Here is a 21,839-nt window from a genome sequence, read left to right on the forward strand (position 1 = left end):
AAAAAGGAAGTGCACGTCCCAGGCAGAGCGCCAGCCAGCAGCCCCAGAGACAGAGATTTGTCAAACGGCGAGAGTGGGTGGGGCCCGAGTTGGGGTGAGGCCTGGGCAGCTCTGCTGCGGGAGGTGGCCACGGTCAGCCGCACCCCGCTCCCGAGTGGCCCGCAGCAGGCCAGGCGGGAGGGCGAGGATGCGCCAGCCCTCAGGGCCCTCCCACCACCAGGTGCCCTGTTCCCACCTGGAGCACTAGGCGGTGCCCTGCCGCGCTCTCCGCTCTCCTCCTGCGGGTTTCCTCCTCTGCCCCTGGGGCGGCTGCGCTTCCCCTGTGTCGCTGCGTCTTGGAAACATCTAATTGGTCTACATAGGAGCGGAAACGCCCGGGCCTGGACACTCTATAGGACTGCAGCCCCGAGTTACCTTTCCAAAGGGTGCCCCGCATAATGCCTAACTCAGGTGAAGCTGCGTGTCTCTTCCAACATTTGTCCTTTCTTGATGGTGAAAGCTTCAAACCCTTTCTTCCAGTCTTTTGAAATGAACAACATATTACCGTCACCTCTAGTCACCCTAGTGTGCACTGGCACCCCAGAACTCCTTGCTCCTGTCTAACTGTAACTTAGTCCCCACAACCAGCATTTCCCCACCCTTCCTCTGACTCTGCTCTCCCGGTTTCTAGAAACTACCATTCCACCCAAGAAAGCAGTTATTAATGAGAAATGAGAGGAGAGGAGAAGAGAGGGGAAGAAAGAAAGGAGGGAGGGAAGGAGGAGGTGAAAGGGGGAGGAAAGGGAGGAGAGAGGTGAAAGGGAAGACACAGGAGAGGAGGAGGGGAGGAGGAGAGAGGAGGAGGGGAGGACAACAGGAGGAGGAGAGGAGGGGAGGAGGAGGGGAGGAGGGGAGGAGGAGGGGAAGACGAGGAGGAGAGGAGGAGGAGGGGAGGAGGAGAAGGGGAGGAAGGGAGGAGGAGAAGGGGAGGAGGAGAAGGGGAGGAGGAGAAGGGGAGGAGGAGGAGGGGAGGAGGAGGAGGGGAGGAGGAGGGGAGGACAACAGGAGGAAAGGAGGGGAGGAGGAGGGGAGGAGGAGGGGAAGAGGAGGAGGGGTGGAGGAGGGGAGGAGGGGAGGAGGAGAAGGGGAGGAGGAGGAGGGGAGAAGGAGGAGAGGAGGAGGGGAAGAGGAGGAGGGGAGGAAAAGGGGAGGAGGAGAAGGGGAGGAGGAGGAAGGAAGGAGGAGGAGGGGAGGACAACAGGAGGAAAGGAGGGGAGGAGGAGGGGAGGAGGAGGGGAAGAGGAGGAGGGGTGGAGGAGGGGAGGAGGAGGAGGGGAGAAGGAGGGGAGGAGGAGGGGAGGAGAGGAGGAGGAGGGGAGAAAGAGGAGAGGAGGAGGGGAGGAGAGGAGAGGAGGAGGGGAGGAGAGGAGAGGAGGAGGGGAGGAGGAGAAGGGGAGGAGGAGGGGAGAAGGAGGGGAGGAGGAGAAGGGGAGGAGGAGGAGGGGAGAAAGAGGAGAGGAGGAGGGGAGGAGAGGAGAGGAGGAGGAGAAGGAGGGGAGGAGGAGAAGGGGAGGAGGAGGGGAGAAGGAGGGGAGGAGGAGAAGGGGAGGAGGAGGAGGGGAGGAGGAGGGGAGGAGGAGGGGAGGAGAGGAGAAGGAGGGGAGAAAGAGGAGAGGAGAGGGGAGGAGAGGAGAGGAGGAGGGGAGGAGGAGAAGGAGGGGAGGAGGAGAAGGGAGGAGGAGGAGGGGAGAAGGAGGGGAGGAGGAGGGGAGGAGAGGAGAAGGAGGGGAGAAAGAGGAGAGGAGGAGGGGAGGAGAGGAGAGAAGGAGGGGAGGAGGAGAAGGGGAGGAGGAGGGGAGGAGGAGAAGTGGAGGAAGAGGAGTGGAGGAGGAGGGGAGGAAGAGGGGAAGAGTGGAGGAGGAGAGAGGAAGAGGGGAGGAGGAGGAGGGGAGGAGGAGGGGAGGGAGGTGGGACACCAGAATTAACAGGTGCATCTTTTCTTGCAGAGTGCAGCTGAGAGCTTCACCTCTGTGCTGGAGCAGAAGTCCAAGTGGACCAAGCTCAGTAGGGAGGAGACGTCTGCCCTGGCCACAGTGTTGCTGGAGAGTGTGCAGAGCTCCACCTTGGTGGCCCTTCTGAAGTCCTCAGAGAATGTCAGCCAGACGGTGCAGACGGAGCACTTAGGTAGCATGCCCCTCCTGGCAAGGTCTCACCTGACACTGATTTTGAGGGAGAGAGGTGAAAGGGAAGACACAGGGGAGGAGGAGAGGAGGAGGAGGAGAGGAAGGGAAGAGGAGGAGGGGAGGAGGAGGAGAGGAGGAGGGGAAGAGTAGGAGGTGAGGAGGGGAGGAGGAGGAGAGGAAGGGAAAAGGAGGAGGGGAGGAGGAGGAGAGGAGGAGGGGAAGAGGAGGAGGTGAGGAGGGGAGGAGGAGGTGAGGAGGGGAGGAGGAGGTGAGGAGGGGAGGAGGAGGTGAGGAGGAGGAGAGGAGGAGGGGAGGAGGAGGAGTGGAGGAGGAGAGGAGGAGGTGACTTTGACAAGGGATCCTCCCGAGCTTTCCCACCTGCACTTTCCTCAACTGTCCCAAATTCCTGAACTCACAGCAAAGCAAGTCTAATCTTACTAAGGACTTTCCCATTTATTGAATGTCTGTGAGGGCCGGGCACTGCGCCAAGGGTGGACAACTCAAGGGCCATTAACTCATTCAACAAACATGTGTGGCTGCTTATTACATACAGGGTTAGGGAATGATGGTAATTTACTGTGTGTAAATGCAACTGTCCCCACTGGGCCCACAGTAGGACTGTGCTTCCTGCCATGGGGTCACGTAGAATTTTGTGACTAATTCAGGCCATAGTTGTTGGTGTGAGACCTTCCAGAACATTTTTTCCCTCTTTCTTAGTGACTGGAAAGTGTTTCCTCTCATGTTGCTCCAGTAGCTTGGGTCCCAGAGATAAGATAATAAAAAACAGGAACCCAAGTCAATTTTCAGTGGATTCAAAACATTATTGAGAAATAGCTATTATTATTTTAAAATTTTTTTTAGTTGTAGATGGACATAATTTTTATTTATTTATGTATTTATTTTTATGTGGTGATGAGGATTGATCCCAGTGCCTCACACATGCTAGGCAAGCGCTCTACCACTGAGCCACACACCCAGGCCTAGCTATTATTTTTAATCCACAAAGACTTGGGACTGTTTGTTACTGCTGCATGACTGATCCTTTTCTGACAGACATGTGGCTTGATAGCTGACCACTTGGGAACACAGTGCTGTAGATCTTTTGCAGCAGCCCCCATACTTCTGGTCATAGTTTCTGCCTCAGTCAGTCATTTAAATTCTAATGGACCCCCAGAAGGCCATGAGTGGAAGAGAGGCCTCCACCAGCAGTGAACATGAGCCCTATATTTTGGTGAGATGAGAGAGATGATAAGCAAACAGACATCTGGTATACCAGACAGGCATGGCACAATTGACAAAAATACAGCAGGATGAGGACGTCTGAGAGGATTAAGGAGCGAGAGTTGCCACTGCTATAGTGTGGACAGGGGAGTCTCGTGGGGCAGGGGCCTCTGGTAAGGGAACAGCATTAAGTTCTGGAGGAAGAACAACTGCAGGAATACCTGGCAATTCCAAGGAATATAGGAGGAGGCCGCGTTGCCTAGAAGAGGGGGATCTGTAGGGAAAGGGGCCAGAAAGACAGAAAGAGGCAGCTTCTGTAGATGAATGTGGGAACCTAGGTTGTTATTGGAAGGAGAGGGTAGGGCAGGCGTTGGAGAATTTGGGCGTGGTCGTGGCGTTATCTGGTGTATGTCTTGAAAAGGTACTCTGATTTCCTTTTCCTATTTTCATGGAGAGCCAATGGGATAGACCCTGCAGCTATTGTCGTGTTACTGATGAGAAATAGGAGGCCCCGCAGGTAAGTTGTTGCTCAAGTATGCACAGCTGGGGAGTGGCAGAGGGGACCTCTGGGTCCCTCCATCCTCCTCTTTTTGTTTGTGGTGCTGGGGATGGAACCCAGGGCCTCTTGGACACCTGGTAAGTGCTGTGCCTCTGAGCCGCACCCCAGCCATTGTCTCCACCCAGATTCGGAACCAGACCCTGTGCACCATGCTGGGCTGGCCTGAACCCTTCTGGTCTCCCTTGGCCTTGGAAAACTTGTCTGAACTTGGAGTAGCCAGGAGATCGCCCTCTGCTGCCTTCCGCCAGGACTGCTGTGTTGGTTGGCTTTTCACCTGTGAAACAAATACCCGCAGTACACCAGCTCCTAGAGAGCAAAGCTTCTTTTGACTCGCAGTCTTGGTGGTTTCAGCCCGTGGTCAGCTGGCCCTGTTGCTCTTGGTCCTGTGGCATGACAGCCCATCATGGTGGGACATGCTGTGGAAGGAGCTGCTCAGCTCCTAGCAGTTAGGAAGCAAAGTGAGAGGGAAACTCTGGGGACAGGATCCCCAAAGCTCTTTCCAGCCCCAATGACCTTCCACTGGGTCCCACCTCTTAAAGTTCCTACCACCTCCCAGCACCTCAGGCTGGGGCCAAGCCTTCCACACATGGGCCCTGCAGAACCTTTTAGGTCCAAGCTCAGTGGCTGACTTGAACTCCGTCTCTCTCTGATGCATCCAGGCTCCAGCTGGATGGCTCATTTCTTTGGTGCTACTGTCCCTCATCATTCATCAAGGGGCTCAAGACCTTGCCCACTATGCAGTGGCCTTTCTGTTCTTTCCTTTGCACACAACTATGAATGTGTACCTTTCTTGAGCAGAAACCAAATTCTGACCCACTTTCTGGGTGACCACATGTGCTCCCTCCCTTTCTTTTTTTAGATATCGAGAGCAAAGTTATCAAGGAGGACTGCCTTGAGGAGAATGACTTTTATCTGAAAGCCAAAGGGGATGGGATGAAGATCAGTTGCTCCATTATCAAGGAATCTAGATCCTCAGGTACGGACCTGCTCCTGAGAACCCATAAGGTGCTGTGCTGCATTCTGTGTGAGTGAGTTTTCTGTTGCTGTGACCGAAAGACCTGAGGAGAACAGCTTAGAAGAGGAAAGGAAAGGTTTTTCTTGGCTCTTGGTTTTAGAGGTTCAGTCCATGGTCAGCTGACTCCAAGGCAGAAACATCGTGGAAGAGCAGGGTGGCTCAGCTCATGGCAGCTGGGAAACAGGGGCAAGAGGAGCTGGGGACAAGACAAACCCCCCAGGGCAGGCCCACAGTGGCTTATTTCCTCTGACTGGGTCCTACCTCCCAGTAGTCCAATATCAGTCAAGTGGAAATGGACTAATCCCAGGATGAGGGCAGAGCCCTCACGATCCACTCAAAAGTCCCACCTCTGGAACTTGCTGCACTGGGGACCACACTTCCAACACATGAGCTTCTGGGGGACACTTCAGGTTAAAACCACAGCACATTCAATCTACAAATATCTGTGAATCACCTCCCAGGTGTCAAGACTCATGCCAGGTGGTTGAAAATCAAGAGCAGTGGAGTCAGAAGTGGCCTGTGTTCTCAGGGAAGTTGAATATTAAAAGGAAAATCCCATGATACTGGGTGGTGAGGCCTTCTGGACCCCATATGGTAGCCACTGGCTACCTTTGGCTGAACGGTGACAAGGATGAATTGAAGTGTGCTCTAAGTGGAAGCTACACACTGTGTTTCAAAGACTTGGAACAAAAAAATAAGGATGCAAAGTATCTCACTTGTAAGCTTGTGTATGGGCTTTAAAAAAAATCAAATGTAATCAACACACATTTTCAACCTTTTATTTAAAAAATGGACAGAGAGGGGTGTGCATTTGATGCATGCGGCCTGATGCTTTGCAGTACGTGTGCCTCGAGGAAGTCACGCTCCAGCTGATTCACAGGTGTACCACCTTACAGAGTCGCTGATTTTGTAGTGAAGACACTTTTTTTTCCACAGCCACTCTCTCAACGTTTTTCTAGGATGTGGTACGTCCTCATTAGCTGTGGTCGCCATGCTGCAGGGTAGAGTCCTTGGACTTGTCCTTCCTATCTAACATGAACGTAGGGTTCTGTTCCACCACCCCTAGCGTCCCCAGCTCTGGTGACTGCTGTCATATTCTACTTTCTACTCGAGGTCAACGTTTCTTGGATTCTACAGATGAGATCACGTGGTGTTCGTCACTCTGAGCCTGGCCTATTTCACTTAACGCAACGTCTTCTGGGATTGTCCCATTGCTGCAAATGACAGGAGTTTGGAAAATGTGGTATACACAATGAAAGACTATTCAGTATATATTTATTTATTTATTTTGTGACAAGATCTCGCTATGTTGTCCGGGCTGATCTCAAACTCATGATCCTCCTGCCTCCATCTCCTGGGTAACTGCATTACAGGTGCAGGGCACCATGACCAGTTTAAAATATATTTTTACTTTAAAAAATTTCAAATTACATGTTCACATGGTAATATTTTGCTGACATTGAGTTAATATATCATTATAATTAATTAATTTTTCCTGTTTTTTTTTATTTTTTACTTTTAAAACTATAAATACTGGACAACTTAAAATCGCCCACGTGGCTGTGTTTCCATTGTGCAGGACTCATCTGTATTGGGCTTGGCAGGCTCTTCTCTGTGGGTTGTCAGTAGGTACTTTCAGCATTGTGAGCAGTAGAGTCTCCGTCACAGGTACTTAACCATCATTGTAGTGCAAGCACTCCTAGGTGACAGGTACCAAGCAGACATGTTAGTCTCCTTCTCGCGCTGCGACCACGACACTTGACCAGAGCAAATTAGAGGAGGGAAAGTTTATTTGGGACTCATAGTTCCAGAGGTTTTGTCCGTGGCCAGGTGGGGACGGGAAGCAACCCTAGAACAGCATCTCTGGAGACCACACATATTCAGAGAGAAGCCCACCAAAGAGACCCTAAAGATGGGAGGAGAACTTATTCCCCACCAAAGGCAGCATTGTCCCTTAAGAACACAAATCCAGGTTTAGGTTTAAACGTAGACAAGTCTCTCCAGGTCACAGCCCCTCGGGATGTTTTGTTGTAGATGCTGTGGTTCTGGTGAGGGTCACGGATCTGAACCTCACTCACCCTTCAACCCTGAGTGACCCAGCAAGGAGCACAGAAGAGCAGTGTGTGTGTGTGTGTGTGTGTGTGTGTGTGTGTGTGTGTGTGCGCGCGCGCGCGCACCTGTGTTGGGCCAGCTTCAACAGCTACCAAGCCAATGATTCCTGTTTTTCTCTTTCTCTTTGGGGGGGATCTACAGGGTCCACAGGGGTAGCATTTGTCTCCTTTGCAAACATGGAGTCCGTCTTAGATGAGCGCTTCTTCCAGGGCCCTCAGAGCCCCAGGGCCAACTTCAAGCAGAGGCTGAGGATGAATTCTCGCATTGTTGGGGGTATCATAACCAGGGAGAAGAAGGACAACCTCTCGGAACCTGTCATCTACGTCCTGGAGAACCTTCAGGTGGCGAAGAGGGTCTCTCTTTTTATTTTGAAGTAATCATAGATTCAGTTGTAAGAGCTAGTTCAGAGGAACGCCATGCACCCTGTGCTGAGTTCCCCCGTTCAGATGAGCCTCGGAATGTCCATTGGCATGATGCTCTTCCCTCCAGGGCCTTTAAAAACTTACTTTTTAATTGATACATAAAAACATAGTTGTACAAATTAAAGGGGTACCACTTGATGTTTCAATCCATGGAAACATGTAATGTTTGAATCAGGTTTTTACATTAGACAGTGTGATAATTTTTTCTTTTCATTTTTCATTCTTGCGTTATAGTCGTGCATAATGGTGGAATCTGTCATCACTTATTATTGTGTGTACCCAACATACCACATCATTTGACCACTGTCCCCCCAGCACCCCGTCCCCACCCCTTCCTTTCCTTTTCTTCCTCTGCTTTCCATGTGAGCCCCTGCCCCCTTGATTTTCCTTGTCCTTCCTCCTCTCCAGCTTCCACAAGTGAGATGACTTGGTACATGTGTACCACATGTAATAACCAAGTCGGGGCGCCCCTGATCAGCATTCACCTCTCTCGCACCTATCGTTGCTAAGTGTTGGTAACGTTGGGTTCTTCTGTGATTTTCAGACATGCAGGAAATGTTTTGTAGACTTAGCTTATTTTTAATGAGGGACAGCAGGGCAACAAACATCCACCATTTCTTGCAACTCAAGCCAATGACCCAAGCCACTGCTGGAGAAGCGTCTCTCGAGGTGAAGTTCTTGGGTTCTGCAGCGGCAGGTTGAGGTGTGTGTAGGAGCGCAGTAGGAAGCCGCATGGGCAGTGTGTTCACAGAGGCAGAAACTCTGCTCTGGAGACAGCGCATCCCTCTCCTCCTCCTCCTCTCCCCATGGAACACATCAAGTCCTTTAGAGAGGAACTCTCGGGTGACCAGCCCTTTGCTTTTCCAGCCGAAGCAGAAGTCGGAGAGGCCCATCTGCGTGTCCTGGAGCTCAGACGTGGGGGATGGTGGGTGGACGCCGGCCGGCTGTGAGGTCCTGGAAGGTCTGGAGACACACACAGTCTGCAGCTGTAACCGGCTGGCCAACTTGGCCATCATTATGGCTCTTGAAGAGCTCCCGGTCAGTGCTGATGATGGGTACTCTGGCTCCCTGAGTGTCTGCTTCAAATCCAGCGGGAAAATATTGACTGGATGTCTTTTGGGTGTCCCCTGTGGTGTTTTGTGCGGTGGGAGGGTGCCAGGGGGTCAGATGGGTGGATGCCGTGCCTCGTCCTTTGGGAGTTCATGATCTGGTTGGGAAACATGATGCTCAACTATAAAATCAGAAATAGTGACCCCACACAGGGCAGGCTTCGTGGTGGCCGCAGGTCTTGTTTAGGGGGCATCCATCGTGGGCTGACTTTCTGTCTTCAGCTAATCATTCTTAGACCCATTTCACAGGCTGGGAGGTTGAGGCTCACTAGCCTGCCTCCTTGTGAGGTTAGCTATTGATGGAGCTGGTATCTGAACTGGGGTGGGGGGTGTCTGGCTCCAAACTTCTCTTTTCACTCCACCATATACATGGAGCAGAAGGCTGTGCTTCAGGAATGGACAGGCGTCCAGTGGGAGAGGGTGGCGGGTGCGTGAGCAGATGAGGTATGAAGGGAGCCGCGGTGAACGTGTACATGAGGTAGAGGAGAGGTTGGGGTGTCCCTGCCCATCTTGCCAGAGCCGAGGGTCAGTTCCCTACCAGAGAGGCACCAAGCTCTGGGTGGAGATTCGGTGGATCAGGACTGAAAGGAACAGATCCAGAGCAAGGTTGGCCTCCTGTCAATCCCATCTCTGCCACTTTAGAGCTGCATTTGCTTGGCCAAGTCCACCTCTGAGCTGAATCCAGCTTTCTCATCTCAAAACTGAGAATGAGAAGAAAGTAATAACTCACACTTCCACGGGGTGTAAAATGTTACCGGCACATTTATAAGCTTTCTCTGAACCCTCCCCCAAAGCAGTTACTATTAATACCCTCCTTTTTACAGATCAGTAAACTGAGGCACCGAGGACTTAGGTATTTTATGCAAAACCATACAATTAGAAACCGGCAGAATTTTGATCAGCTTTCTTGGGTACTTTGTGACAATATCACACAGAAGAGGTCATGGGAGAGAGCCTGGCCTATCTTCAACTCAGAAAAAGTCATGAACTTTTGAATAATGTTAAAATGAATTATGAAAAGAGGGCATAGAAGGATTTAGCTTGTCATTTCCACTCCCCGAGATTGCTACGTCCTTGAATGTCTGTGGATCAGTTGGGGTTCAGGGGAGGCAGCAGAAACCCCTCCAGGTTTTTCAAGCAGAAAGGCATTTAACGCAGGGCATTGAAAGCCCACGCAATCATAGCAGGAGGAGTTGAAGTTAGGAGGCTGATTCTTGGACTTTGGCTTCAAGGTCACCCCTATCCTGTGGCTTATTCCAGAGGTCAGAAGCTGATGTCCTCATGTCCATTCTGTCCCCATGCAATCAGGGACAGGATAGTTGGAATATGGTGTCCAGCCACAGCTCACTCCTGTCTGCAGAATGCTGGCATTCCCCTCCTTTCTGCCTTCCAGAACTTTATGCATGCATCTTAGTGGGGGACCTAAGTTACACCAGGACCTTCGCCCCGAGGGATTCTGGGAAATGTAGTTTGTGGACATGCAGCCCAAATGCACAGGGTGAGCCCACTCCAGGAGAGCGGTGATGCTGAGGGTGACAGTGGACAGTGTCTAGGTCATTCTGAGTGTCAGAGGGAGGAAAGGCTGAGCCCTTTCTTCCAATCCGGGGATTTGGATAATTCTTCTTTCCTGCTTGGGGCGTTCTGGTTCCTTGCCAAGGCCAGCGGCGGATCTCCTTTCTGGCAGGTGGCGGTCTCCTTGGAAATCATTAGCCTCGTGGGCCTGAGCCTCTCCCTCGTGTGCCTTGCCCTGGCCATTGCCACCTTCCTGCTGTGCCGCGCCATTCGCAGCCGCAACACCTCCCTCCACCTGCACCTCTGCGTGTGTCTCTTTCTGGCCAAGATTCTCTTCCTCACCGGTGTGGACAAGACGGACAACCAGGTCAAACTCCTAAGCTGTGTCCCCGTCCAGCCCCTTCCTCTGCCAGTCTGTGTCTGCTCAGTCCTACCCAGCTCCCTCCCTCAGGGCCTTTGCACGTGCTGGGCCCCTTCCTGCTGCCCGGCTCCCAGCTGCTCCCCTAGCTGACGGCTTCCTGTGTGGCGGTCAGCTTCAGATCACTTCCCCCACCATGTCGGGAGGTGGTCTCTCCTATTCCTGTCTTGGCCAGCGGTCCTCACCTGTGGGCGTTTTGCCCCTTGGGAGACTTGGCAATGTCCAGGGATGTTTCTGACTGTCATCACAGGAGGAGGTGACACAAGGTAGTACATGAGGTGGCACAGGACAACCCTCATCCCCCAACAGAAATGAGACAACAGTGTTAAAGGGTGCTAACTCCTGTGGGTGTGTCCACCTCCCTCACCGCACTGACACAGCCCGGGGGGGCGGGGGTGAGACCATAGTAGGCCAGCCCCACCTGCCACCGCTCAGTAGGTGCTGGGCTTCCCTGAAGGAGCTTTGTGCAGGGCCCCCTCTGTCTCCGTGGGGTGCTTAGCTTCCTGCCCCCGGGGGCTACATGCAGGGGGCCTCCCTCAGCACTCTCAGGGCCCCTGCCCCCTCCTCTCTGTGGGGGAGCCTGACTCTGCCTGCTCTGCAGACGGGCTGTGCCATCATTGCCGGGTGCCTCCACTACCTTTTCCTGGCCTGCTTCTCCTGGACGCTGGTGGAGGCCGTGACCCTCTTCCTGATGGTCAGAAACCTGAAGGTGGTGAACTACTTCAGCTCCCATAACATCAGCATGCTGTACCTCTGTGCCTTTGGCTACGGGTTCCCAGGGCTGGTGGTGGCCATCTCTGCCAGCATGTACCTCCAGGGCTACGGGACGCATAACCGGTAAGTGACAAGGTCTCTCTTCCTGAAGACCCTACTGCCAGGTTCAGGAAGAGCAATAACTGCAGTAGTAATCCTGCTGAGGTCACAGCTGTTGTGCGCAGTAGCATGGGTGGCGTACTTTACAAACTCAGGTGTCACGACTACTTGAGTGTCCCATTCCAGGGAGAGGACAGCTGGTGGGCCTGATGTGATTATCTTCCTATTGGTGTGTGCGTGAGTGCGCGCACATGTGTGTAGTCAGCTTTTTTTGTTGCTGTGACAAAACACCTGAGAGAATCAACTTAAGGGAGAAAAGGTGTATTTTGGCTTTTGGGCTTGCAGTTTCAGAGGTTTCAGTCCATGGTGAGCTGGCTCCATTGCTTTCAGGCCTGCAGTGAGGTGGAGACCTCATGGCGGAGGGCATGGTGGAGGAAGGGTGCTTAACCTCATGGCATGAGGGAGACAGTGAGGAAGAGGAGAGTGAGGGGTACGCCTGGGACAGTACCTAGTCCCCCAGGACCCCTCCCCTCAGCTGGGTTCCCCCTCCTACAGCTTCCTTCTTCTTCCCCCCTTCCTTCCCATTAAGGAACAATCACAGAATGCCCTGGTCCAGGCCAGGCTAGCTGCTGGGTGCTGGTTTATTAAAGAGAAGAACAAAACACTCAAGCCCCAAATTCTCGTGCAGTTCATAATGGAGCAGGGGCAGAAAGACCCAGACAACTAACAAGACAAGTTAGGACAGAACAGCCGTCATTTTTAACTGTGCAGTGAGCACTGATGGAGAGGGTCTAGGTTGGGATTCTTGGCTAAGGATGGTCAGGAGCAGCTACTGCATGGAATGGGCCCCTGAGCTCAGATCTGAATGACAGCAGATCTGTTGTATCGGTGGGGGCCGTGCAGAGAGGGACAAGGGACTGCAGAGGTTCCGCACTGAGGACGTGCTTCCCAGACAGCGCTAGGCCAGCATTTCAGGAACGTCTGTGCAGGTGGAAGGTCTGCAAAGCAGGCACCAGAGTCCAGAGGAACCACAAGCAACCTGCCCCATGGTGAGAGTTCTCACCTCAGTCTCACCTCCCAGCCTCCTCCATCCGAGCCTGAGCAGGCACAGGAACAGCCGCAGGGCCAACTCTGAGACAATGCTCACTCCTCCCGTTTCCCTCCACAGCTGCTGGCTCAGCACAGCTAGAGGCTTCATCTGGAGCTTTCTGGGGCCGGTGTCCGTGATCATACTGGTAAGCAAATTGTTGGCTGAAGAATGCTTTGGAGCAGGAGGCAGGAGACCCGGGCGGTCAGGAAGGGCCAGGAGAGGGCAAAGGCAAGAAGGTTCCTTGCTGACCTCGGGAGCTCTCTTGTCTTCTCGAGTCTTGAGATTTCCGAGTTAGAGAGTAATTTCTTTGACGTCTGACTTTCAGGCTGGAACGCAAAAGCCTTTGGAGCAACTGCAATCTTTATGCTCCAGGGAATGGTGCAGGGTCTACCAGGGTCTCCAGGTACAGATGCAGAATGACAGGGGGCTGAAAGGACATTAAGAGCAGTGGTGGTGTCGCGGAGGAGCAAGGAGTGAGACCAGCTGAAAAATGATGGGCGGTGGCAAGGGGAGGCCGGGGGTTCTGAACCCCGCCTCTGCCTCCATTCAGCCTTCGCCGTGTCTGCAGATGACCTTTCTCTGGCTGACCCACAGGGCGGCTGGATTCCTTGTGTCATGTGACTCATTTTTGAACCATCTCCAACTTGGGAAAAGCCTGAGGATCTATCCCTCCAGGAGGCCTGCTCCGATGTCTAGTGGATTCGGGGAGACGTGTCCTAGTTTTCTAGAGCTCTAGACCACGGAGCAACATGGCTTTATTGCCACCTAGTTCTGGAGACTTGAAATGGAGGGCCACACCCCTGAGAGCAGGAGGGTTCTCTTCTTCTGGGGGCCTGAGGACACCCTGGCGCGGACGGCCATCTTCTCTCCGTGTCTCCCACACGGTCTTCTCTCTCTTGTGTTTGTCTCTGTCTCTAAATTTCCCCAATGGATATGGACACCAGTTATGTAAATGGGGACCTACCCCAGGGACCTCACCTTAAATTGATGCTCCCTGTAATGTCCCTGCCTCCAAATAAGGTCCCATCCTGAGGTCCTGGGAGTTAGGGCTTCGATGCATCTTTCTGGGGAGGAGTGATACAATTCGCCCCGTGACAGAGAGCAACAGTGCAGAACAACTTTAAGTAAACTTTGCACCCCAGCGCCTCCCAGCCTCAGGAAGGCCGTGTGGACTTGAACTCACTCATGGGCGTCCAGAGTTACATCGCCTTCCTCCTCTCCTCCTACCTGCTCTTGGATTCCCCTCTCCTCTGTATGAAGAGCTAAAGGCAACAGAAAATGTTACTTTGCTCCTCTGTTTTTCAGAATTTTTTTCCCCCGAGCTCACCCTTTCTGTGAGGCGCACCCTGTGGAAGTGACCAGCGTCCACAGGAGAACGCTCACAGGCGATTCCTTCTGAGATGGCTGTGGGAGGGCAGCCGGGGAGTCCACAGAGCTCTGCACTGGGGACAGTCTGGGGCTGGCGGGGCCGTGGGGGAGGCCGTAGCCGAGTGTGGAAATGTTGAAAGGAGCTGGGCATGCCCCGAGTGGCCGTTCGGCCACGGAAGCCCGGGCCACCTGATGGGAAGTGGGTGTCCCGAGTGCTGGACAGGGGCGCTTTCTGTCTTCTGAATTGGGAGCCGGGAAGCCATGGGTATTAAGCCCTGGGGGCTGGGCTACTGCTGCCAGGGCCACCGGTTTGCTCCATTGCTTGCTAGAGACTAGGGGTCAGAGTTCTGGTTCCAACCATGCCAGCCGCTGACCATTTATGTGCTGATCCCTTGACCCCTTCTGCTTGACACTGTAGATCAACTTCGTCCTCCTCACCTGGACGCTGTGCATCCTGAGGCAGAAGCTTTCCAGCGTCAACGCTGAGGTCTCCAAGCTCAGAGACACCAGGTGCAGTTCCAAAACTCCCTAAAGCTTGCTTCCCTCCTCTGTAGACGGGGGACACTAACATTTCTTGCTTTGTGTGGCTTATAATGTATTTACTGTGGTTTTAGGAACAGTGTTTCATAGAGTGCTACAAATAATACATTCTCTGTGAGTATGCACGTGTGCATAGTCATAAGAAACAGATTCATATTATTTTACTTTTATGTGTATTTTTTTGTTAACGATGTCATGGCTACTTTCCCACTTTAAACTAGAGATTCTTCTACAACATGTGTATTTTCTGCTTGGCATTTTGGTGTAAGGAAGAAGCAGAACTTATTTAAATCATTCCTTATTCATGAATATAAATTATTTCTGATTTTTTTTGCTATTATAAATGATACTACCTTGACTACCCATGTAGGTGAATCTTTGCACATTGTGGCTTTTAAATTCTACCAGTTTAAGTGTGAAACTGCTTGAATCCAAGAGTAAGTTGAATCAAAATGCCTTAAATACAGGTTGCAGGTCAGCTTCCAGGAAATTCTCTTCCAGTCCCGGTAGTGCCTGTTTAGCTGCAGCAGTGCCAGCACTGGGCTTAAGGTCGTTTCTGTGTGGGTTTTTTGGGTTTTTTTTTGCTGATTTAGTAGGTGAAGTACACCATCTCACTGTCGGGTTCCATTTTCCATCTCATGTTAGAGACAGTCATCTTCTGTGTCCCTGGACTTCCTCGCTCAGCTAGGTTCATCTTCAGATCTTGCCACAACCAGACATTATCTAGACTTGATGGTCAGTGATCTCGGAATAGTCTTTTCTTCTCTCCCTGTGCATGTCTAACTCCTCTTTACCCATTGCAAAGTTTTTTTAAAGTAATACAAAAGTTAAAACATAAGTAGAACAAAAATTTAAATAGTCTTCTCCACATAAAGTGAAATTCCCCACTTCAACCTTTTGGAGGTGGCTTTGGGTACGTTCAGAGTTCGGCACCCACGGTGACAGCCTGCTTTCCCGGGCGTGTTCACAGCCCCTGCACCCAGGCAGCACCGTCCCATGAGCACTTTCCTGGGAGCCCCGGGTCTCCAGGTCTGGGCCAGGTGAAGCGTTCTACGGCACCCACGTGCCCTCCTCCCGCAGGGGAGAGGCCCCCTGCACACTGCTCTGAGGTTTGCTTTGCCCTGTGACACAGCTCATATACGGACACTCTCTGACAGCCACCCACAGAGATGCGCGTTCTGTGCCAATCTCTGTTCCAAGCACCCGGCGGTGTGTCCATTCACCTTTCTACCTCTAGAGCAAGCCTTTGTATGATCCTCACTTTATCAAAGCCAGGAAACTGAGGCAAGTGAGGGTCAACAACTCCCTGAGGGAGTGAAGGGGTCAGTCAGAAGAGGAATACAGGCGCCTGATCCAGACCTGGATCTTTACCCCAAATACCCGATTACTGCTCTTGTCTCATTTTTAAAAGTGGCTTGAGAACCCCTGTCTGTCTTAGGCGCCCGCTATTCTGGACATTCTGCATAATGGACCCGCACAGTGGCTGGTCTGAGTCAGCTTTTCTCTTGCAACTCCTTCTTTTCACGGTGCAATACTACTCCACTGAATGGATGTACCACATTTATTTATCCACTCATCTGTTAATGAACGTTTGGGTGGTTTCCTCCTGGGGCAATCGGAATGGGAAATGACTGTTCAATAGCTACAGAGTTTCTCTTTTGAGATGATAAAATCAAGGTGGAGGTATATAGTGGGGACTATTGCAGGAAGTTGTAAATGTACCCAGTGCCAACTAAATTGCATACTCTGAGTCATCAAAATGGCGAACTGTATCTTAGGCAAATTTTACCTCGATAAAAGAAATGCTTCATGTCATCTTATATATGGGTCCACAGTTCATTTAACATGTGCCATTTAGAAGGTGGGTCCTTGAGGTCTTTCAATACTGCAAATGAAACCTTGTTAAATGTACCCACACATCTTTGTATCAGGTGAACCTTAGGCAGGCTGCATTTTAACTGCCTCTAGGATCTGGTTTCTCCATCTCTGAGCATGGGGATTGCAGGCCAGCTGTGTCCTCGCCAGGTGGCAGCTCAGACAGCCCTGGGAGTGCGGCCCCAGGACAGCGCCAGCCCAACGATCACACGCCTGCAACTCTCCCCCAACAGGTTGCTGACCTTCAAAGCATTTGCGCAGTTCTTCATCCTGGGCTGCCCCTGGGTGTTGGGCTTCTTCCAGATTGGACAGATGGCGAGCATCATGGCGTACCTGTTCACCATCATCAACAGCCTGCAGGGGACGTTCATCTTCGTCATCCACTGTCTGCTCAGCCGCCAGGTATGTGGCTGCAGCCCCCCGTCCACCCCAATCCACCCACTAGACCCCCACCTCCATGCCCCCACCTCTACCCACCAGACCCTCCACCCCCACCTCCATTCACCCACTCGACCCTCCACCCCACCTCCCTTCATCCACCTCTGTCCCCCCATCCACCCCCTTCCACCTCCATCCCTCCGCCCACATCTGCCCACCTGACGTGCCTGGGTGCCTGGGACAGAATCTTGCTGGGTCCAGGAGCACCCATCCTGCTGTCCTCCCATGCTGTGTCTCTGTCTCAGGTACGAGAAGAGTACAGGAGGTGGCTCACCAGGAAGACCAAGCCCAGCTCCCAGTCCCAGACCTCGGGCATCCTGTTGTCCTCCATGCCCTCCTCGTCCAAGACGGTGAGGGTCTGCTGTGCTCCACAGGCTCTGGTCAGAGGGATGCCTGCTGCGCTGTGACGCTGGGCATCACCACAGCAGGCAGCCCCAGGAGGCCAGGGCGGGAGCCAGGCTGTGTGGGCTTGAATCACGGCTCTGCCCCTCACTAGCTGAGCAACTTAAGAAAGGGTGAAATTTCGACTTGCACAGATATAAGATAAGCATGTGTTAAGGGTTTTATTCTATTCATTAATCAACAAGGGGATCAGGTCGATGTTATAACTGGTTTTAAAAATGCCAAGAACATGATCCCTGCAATAATACAAAGACAAAATGGTACAGAAATGTTCAGAAAACAGTTGCAAGAACGACAGCACAAAGAGAATCGATTACCTCTTATCACACCACTGGAGGATGCCAGCTTTGGCTGGAAGTCACCACGATCCAGTGGCTTAATTATACAGGAATTATTTTTCTTGATGAAAAGAGTCCAGCATTAGGTGTTGCTGAATTGCTTCTATTTCTTAGCGATGTTGTAAAAGATCTAGGGTCTGTGGGCTGGGTGTAGCTCAGCGACACAGCAATGCTCTGCATGAGTGAGGTTCCATCCCAGTACGATGCAGGCGGCGGGAGAGGAAGGCTTTGCATAGTTTTCCCCTTAATCATCATCGTGTTGACTTTTTAATCATGGCTGTCACAACCCCAGACATCACAACGATGCTCAAGGCAAGAAGAGGAATGGGGCAGAAGCAATTCTCTCTTCTTGCTTCTCTCTTTAGCAGGGAGCAAAAAACTTTCCCAGATTTTTCTTCACTTAATTGGTTAGAACTATGCAATGTGACCACTGCTACTTGCAAAGGAATCTGAAAACAAAAACAAGTGTTTGATTTGTAGCTTCCAGAATGGGAGCAACCTGGGGTGGGGCGGCTGGGAATGGCTTTGTAGCTAGCAGTGCCTGCCATGCTGAGGGCAATGGTTTCTCAGCACGTTTATCCTTGTCGTCTCTGCCACTACATTTATCTCCGTGCGTTTTGGAAAGACCCATGGCTGTAGATACGACCTTTGTACTCACTTTCAGACTCTGAAGAAGTTTTCTCTTCTCTCTACCAGGGTTAAACTGCTTTCCTGCTTTCTCATACACTATCCTGGAACAGCCTTTGAGAATTTTAAGTGCCTGCAGGAGCCTGGTCTGATTTCCCTTCTCTGCCTGCTATGGAGATGCAAGATCCCACCGGCTCTGAACTCCCGGGATGGGTGGGGACGGGGGTCTCATGCACTGGTGAGAATCAAGAGTTTCTGCTGCAAATTACTGTTTATCCTCTGTAGCTTGCAACTCCCTGTATTTCCAGAGTTGTTGGAAATGATCGAAGTGCAAGGTAGGACTGAGGACAGGTGGCTACATTGTTTTTCTCCTGCGTTGGTTGGTTCAGGGGTCTGAGTGTGGCCTCTGCACATGTCACGTGCCTGGCATAGAGCAGCTCTCAGGAAGAGACTGGTTGTCTGAGTGAGTTACCAGGAGACACACGCTCTCCCTGCTTTTAAAGAAATGATCCATAAAACCTGGTGGAAGTTCCGCAGTACACAGGCAGAGGCTTCTTTCACACAGAATTCGACTGGTGAGTGGGGGCCTTCGATGGAACAGAGTCCAGTGTTTCTTGGAGAGAAGCACTTGGTGACAACACCCTTTGGCAAATGCCTTGGTGTCCAGGGAACGAACACCCCCTTGTTTCTGGCAGAAACTTCCCTGTGACTTGGGTAGGGTTCTCTGCTCAGAAAGTTATCAGCACCTGTTCATCAAATCTTGGGTGCTTAGGGGAGAGAAGAGGGGTGAGAATTTAAATTGTAGACAACCTCCCTTCAGTGGGCACTCGAAAACCCCCCTATGCAAAGTGTGGTCCATGGACCAGCAACACCACATCACTCGAGAGCTTGCTGGTAAAACGAGCCCCGCATCAGGCCACACCCCGGACCTACAGCTCAGAGCCTGAATTTTAACGTGACCCCAGAAGGTGTGGATGCACTTGGGCATCTGAGGTTGTATCCTGGAAGCCGGAAGGAAAGCCTTCTCCTCTTGAATCTAAGTCTTTGCACCTGGCTTCTCTTCCTTGGAAACCTTCCCTCAAAATTGCTAATTTCTACTTTCCCCGAGACTTGGTTTAATCACACTTCTAGTAGGAAGAGTTCTTTGCATTGGCTGGGGTAGGATGCGGTATCATCTTTGAACGACCCCATGAACCTCATGTTTTGTCACCCCGTATTGTACTTTCTCTCTTATTGGGTGTGTCCAATTTGAAATGTGTCTCCAGCAGGATGGATATTTGCACGTACTAGATTCTTAATAAAGCTGTTGGATGACTGACTGAATGAACGGATGATCACTCTCATTCTTGAAAATGAGAACACTGAGGCTCAGAGAGGTTAAAAGCCTATCCCAAAGTCACACAGCTACAGGTGTCTGAGCTGGCTTCTGAGTTCTTGACCAAAAAGCTCCTCTTCCAGACCCTTCATCCTTTTTCTTTTCTCCCTTTGCAAGATGAAACTATACATTTACTTTGAGTCACCTTGGCACTTAGGACTGTAGCAATGCACTAGCTGAGAGACACCTGAGTGACATCAGGTGTTGAACTCTTGGATAACAGGAAACTCAGCAGATGGCGCCTCTGCTATTCTGGTGGCTACAGTGCAGGAGTTTGGGTGGATCCTGGGGGCTTCATGTGATCCAGGTGGGTCTTCCTGCTTGTGTTCAGAGTGCTCAATGTAGAGGTGACAGATATAAGGGACACGGAAGCAGGAGATGGCATGTCACCCATGGCCAGTGGTGGTAGGCTGAGTGGGTCCTGGGCTCCAAGGATGGTCTCAGCCTCCTACACCCCTTCCTCCTGCTCTGAGCCTGGGCTTGCATCTGTGGCCAGCCTTGGCCAACAGTGGGAGCAGGTGGGGCTCAGGCAGAAGTTTCAAAACCCTGCGCACATGTGCCTGTGTGCGCGCGCTTCCCTCTCTCTGCGTCCACTTCTGCGTCCTCACCTGGTGGCAGGAGCCCACCCTGTTAGGTGCAGGACAGGCTGAACTATGTTATCTTCAGGGCAGGCCGAACAAATGTTAGCTGCAGGATGGCCCATGCACTCAAACCCCACTCTGTCTGGTCCTTTATCATCTGTTTGCGTCAAAGCTGAACATTCAACCCCCACTCAAGGCTGAACACTCAACCCCTCCTCGTGCCAACAAGGCAGCTTGCAGACCCAGAGGCCCCGTTAGATTTGGGCTATAAAAACTCCCTTCTGATGGGCCCCTCTCTCTCTTGCTCTCTTGCTCTCTTGTTTTCTTGCTCTGTCTCTCTCTCTTGATCTCTCTGTCTCCCTTGAGCAATGCTCTCCTCTCTCTCTCTCTCTCTCTCTCTCTCTCTCTCTCTCTCTCTCTCTTTCTCTTTCTCTCTTTTCTCCTCTGTTGCACTGCTGCAAAAAGATCTCTTGGTCGCTCCGAGTGTTGTGGTCACTTTCCTTTCACACCCAAGCTCACCTGTGGGCGGGTGCAGGAGAGCCTGGCATTCTCCAGCTGGGCGCAGTGAGCAGCCTGGCAGCCCCATGGGGCCACCAAGATGCAGTGGCTGCGATGGTGTCTTTGCTTGGGGACACCCAGCCTCCAGTGGTTCGCTGAGAGGCAGTATTTATAGCAACTGCAAAGGACTCAGCAAGTGGCCATTGGGCTGGGGAGTCCTGCCTTTGGTAGAGGCACTTGGAGCTAAGAGGAGGTCTCTGGCCTCATTTCCTGGGAGCCAGAAGGATGGACAGTCCATTAACCGCCATCCTCCTGACTCACAGAGGGCTTGGTCTGGCTCCACGCCACTGTCACATGTTGGTCCAAAATGCTGTCACCTTCAGGAACTCTGGGTTTCCAAGGTAAGCTGTGACGGCAGCCACACGAAATCTTGTTCTAAAGTTTAATTGCATAGCTGTAGGAGTGCCGTGTGGTGACGCAGTACGTGACCCGGTGCGTAATGATCAAGTCAGGGCAGTGGCTCTTTCTCCCTCATTAAACAGCATTTTTCATTGCTGTCTGATAGTTGTCTGCATTTGTATGGCACAGTGTGATCTTTTGATACATGTAGGCAAAGGGTCCTGATAAAATCTGGGTGGCTAACGTTTCCTCTTCATTAAACATTTTTAAAGAAACCTTTAAAAATTAGCATAATAATTGTACATGCTTCTGGGACACATTAGGACTTTTTTTTTTTTTTTGGTCAGTGTATCATTATACCCAACATGGGGTGACACTCTCACATACAGGGAGCACAGTGAGGTCTTTCCACCCCACAGCTCCTCTCTTGGCCCACGACACCTCCACCCTTCCTTCCTGTGGTGGCCTTTCTCTTTTCTGTCTTCATGAGATCCCTGTTTTAAAATTCCTTCTCTCTCTCTAGCTTCTGCCCATGAGAGAAACATTTGACCTTGACCTTCTGGGTCTGGCTTCTTTCACTTGGTGTGATGTTCTCCGGTTCCATCCATTGAACAGCATATGCTGTACTTTCATTCTTCCTTATGGCCGAGTAATATTCCATGGTGTATATACATCACATTTTCTTTATCCATCATGTGTTGATGGGCACCTAGGCTGGTTCCATAACTTAGCTATTGTGAACTGTGCTTCAATGAACATTGAAATGCAGCTTTCCCTATAGTATTCTGATTTTTAGTTATTTTGGATCAATACTGAGGAGTGGGATAGCTGGATATCATACGGTGGTTCCATTCCTAGTTTTTCAAGGAATCTCCATACTGCTTTCCAGAGGGGTTGCACTAATTTGCAGCCCCACCAGCCAGGTACGAGGGTACCTTTCCCCACATCCTTGACAGAATTTATTA

The 21,839-nt window shown here is 51.6% G+C and overlaps 1 protein-coding gene across 1 annotated transcript in view; it reads left to right on the top strand.

Annotated features, from left to right (window-relative positions):
• Window positions 1–17,061, top strand: part of ADGRE1 (adhesion G protein-coupled receptor E1) — a gene marked incomplete at its 3' end in the record, with an annotated part of 32,798 nt that extends 15,737 nt beyond the window's left edge. Inside the window, exons 7-16 of the mRNA XM_081287771.1 lie at window positions 1,986–2,163; window positions 4,802–4,918; window positions 7,211–7,410; window positions 8,359–8,529; window positions 10,285–10,479; window positions 11,132–11,367; window positions 12,512–12,578; window positions 14,220–14,311; window positions 16,450–16,618; window positions 16,900–17,061. Coding sequence (XP_081143897.1) covers window positions 1,986–2,163; window positions 4,802–4,918; window positions 7,211–7,410; window positions 8,359–8,529; window positions 10,285–10,479; window positions 11,132–11,367; window positions 12,512–12,578; window positions 14,220–14,311; window positions 16,450–16,618; window positions 16,900–17,061 — 1,587 coding nt within the window. The remainder of the gene's footprint in view (window positions 1–1,985; window positions 2,164–4,801; window positions 4,919–7,210; window positions 7,411–8,358; window positions 8,530–10,284; window positions 10,480–11,131; window positions 11,368–12,511; window positions 12,579–14,219; window positions 14,312–16,449; window positions 16,619–16,899) is intronic.
• Between the last annotated feature and the right edge of the window lie 4,778 nt (window positions 17,062–21,839).

The sequence above is a fragment of the Spermophilus citellus genome, assembly GCF_964194105.1.
Source record: "Spermophilus citellus genome assembly, chromosome: 3".
In the NCBI taxonomy this organism is placed as follows: domain Eukaryota; kingdom Metazoa; phylum Chordata; class Mammalia; order Rodentia; family Sciuridae; genus Spermophilus; species Spermophilus citellus.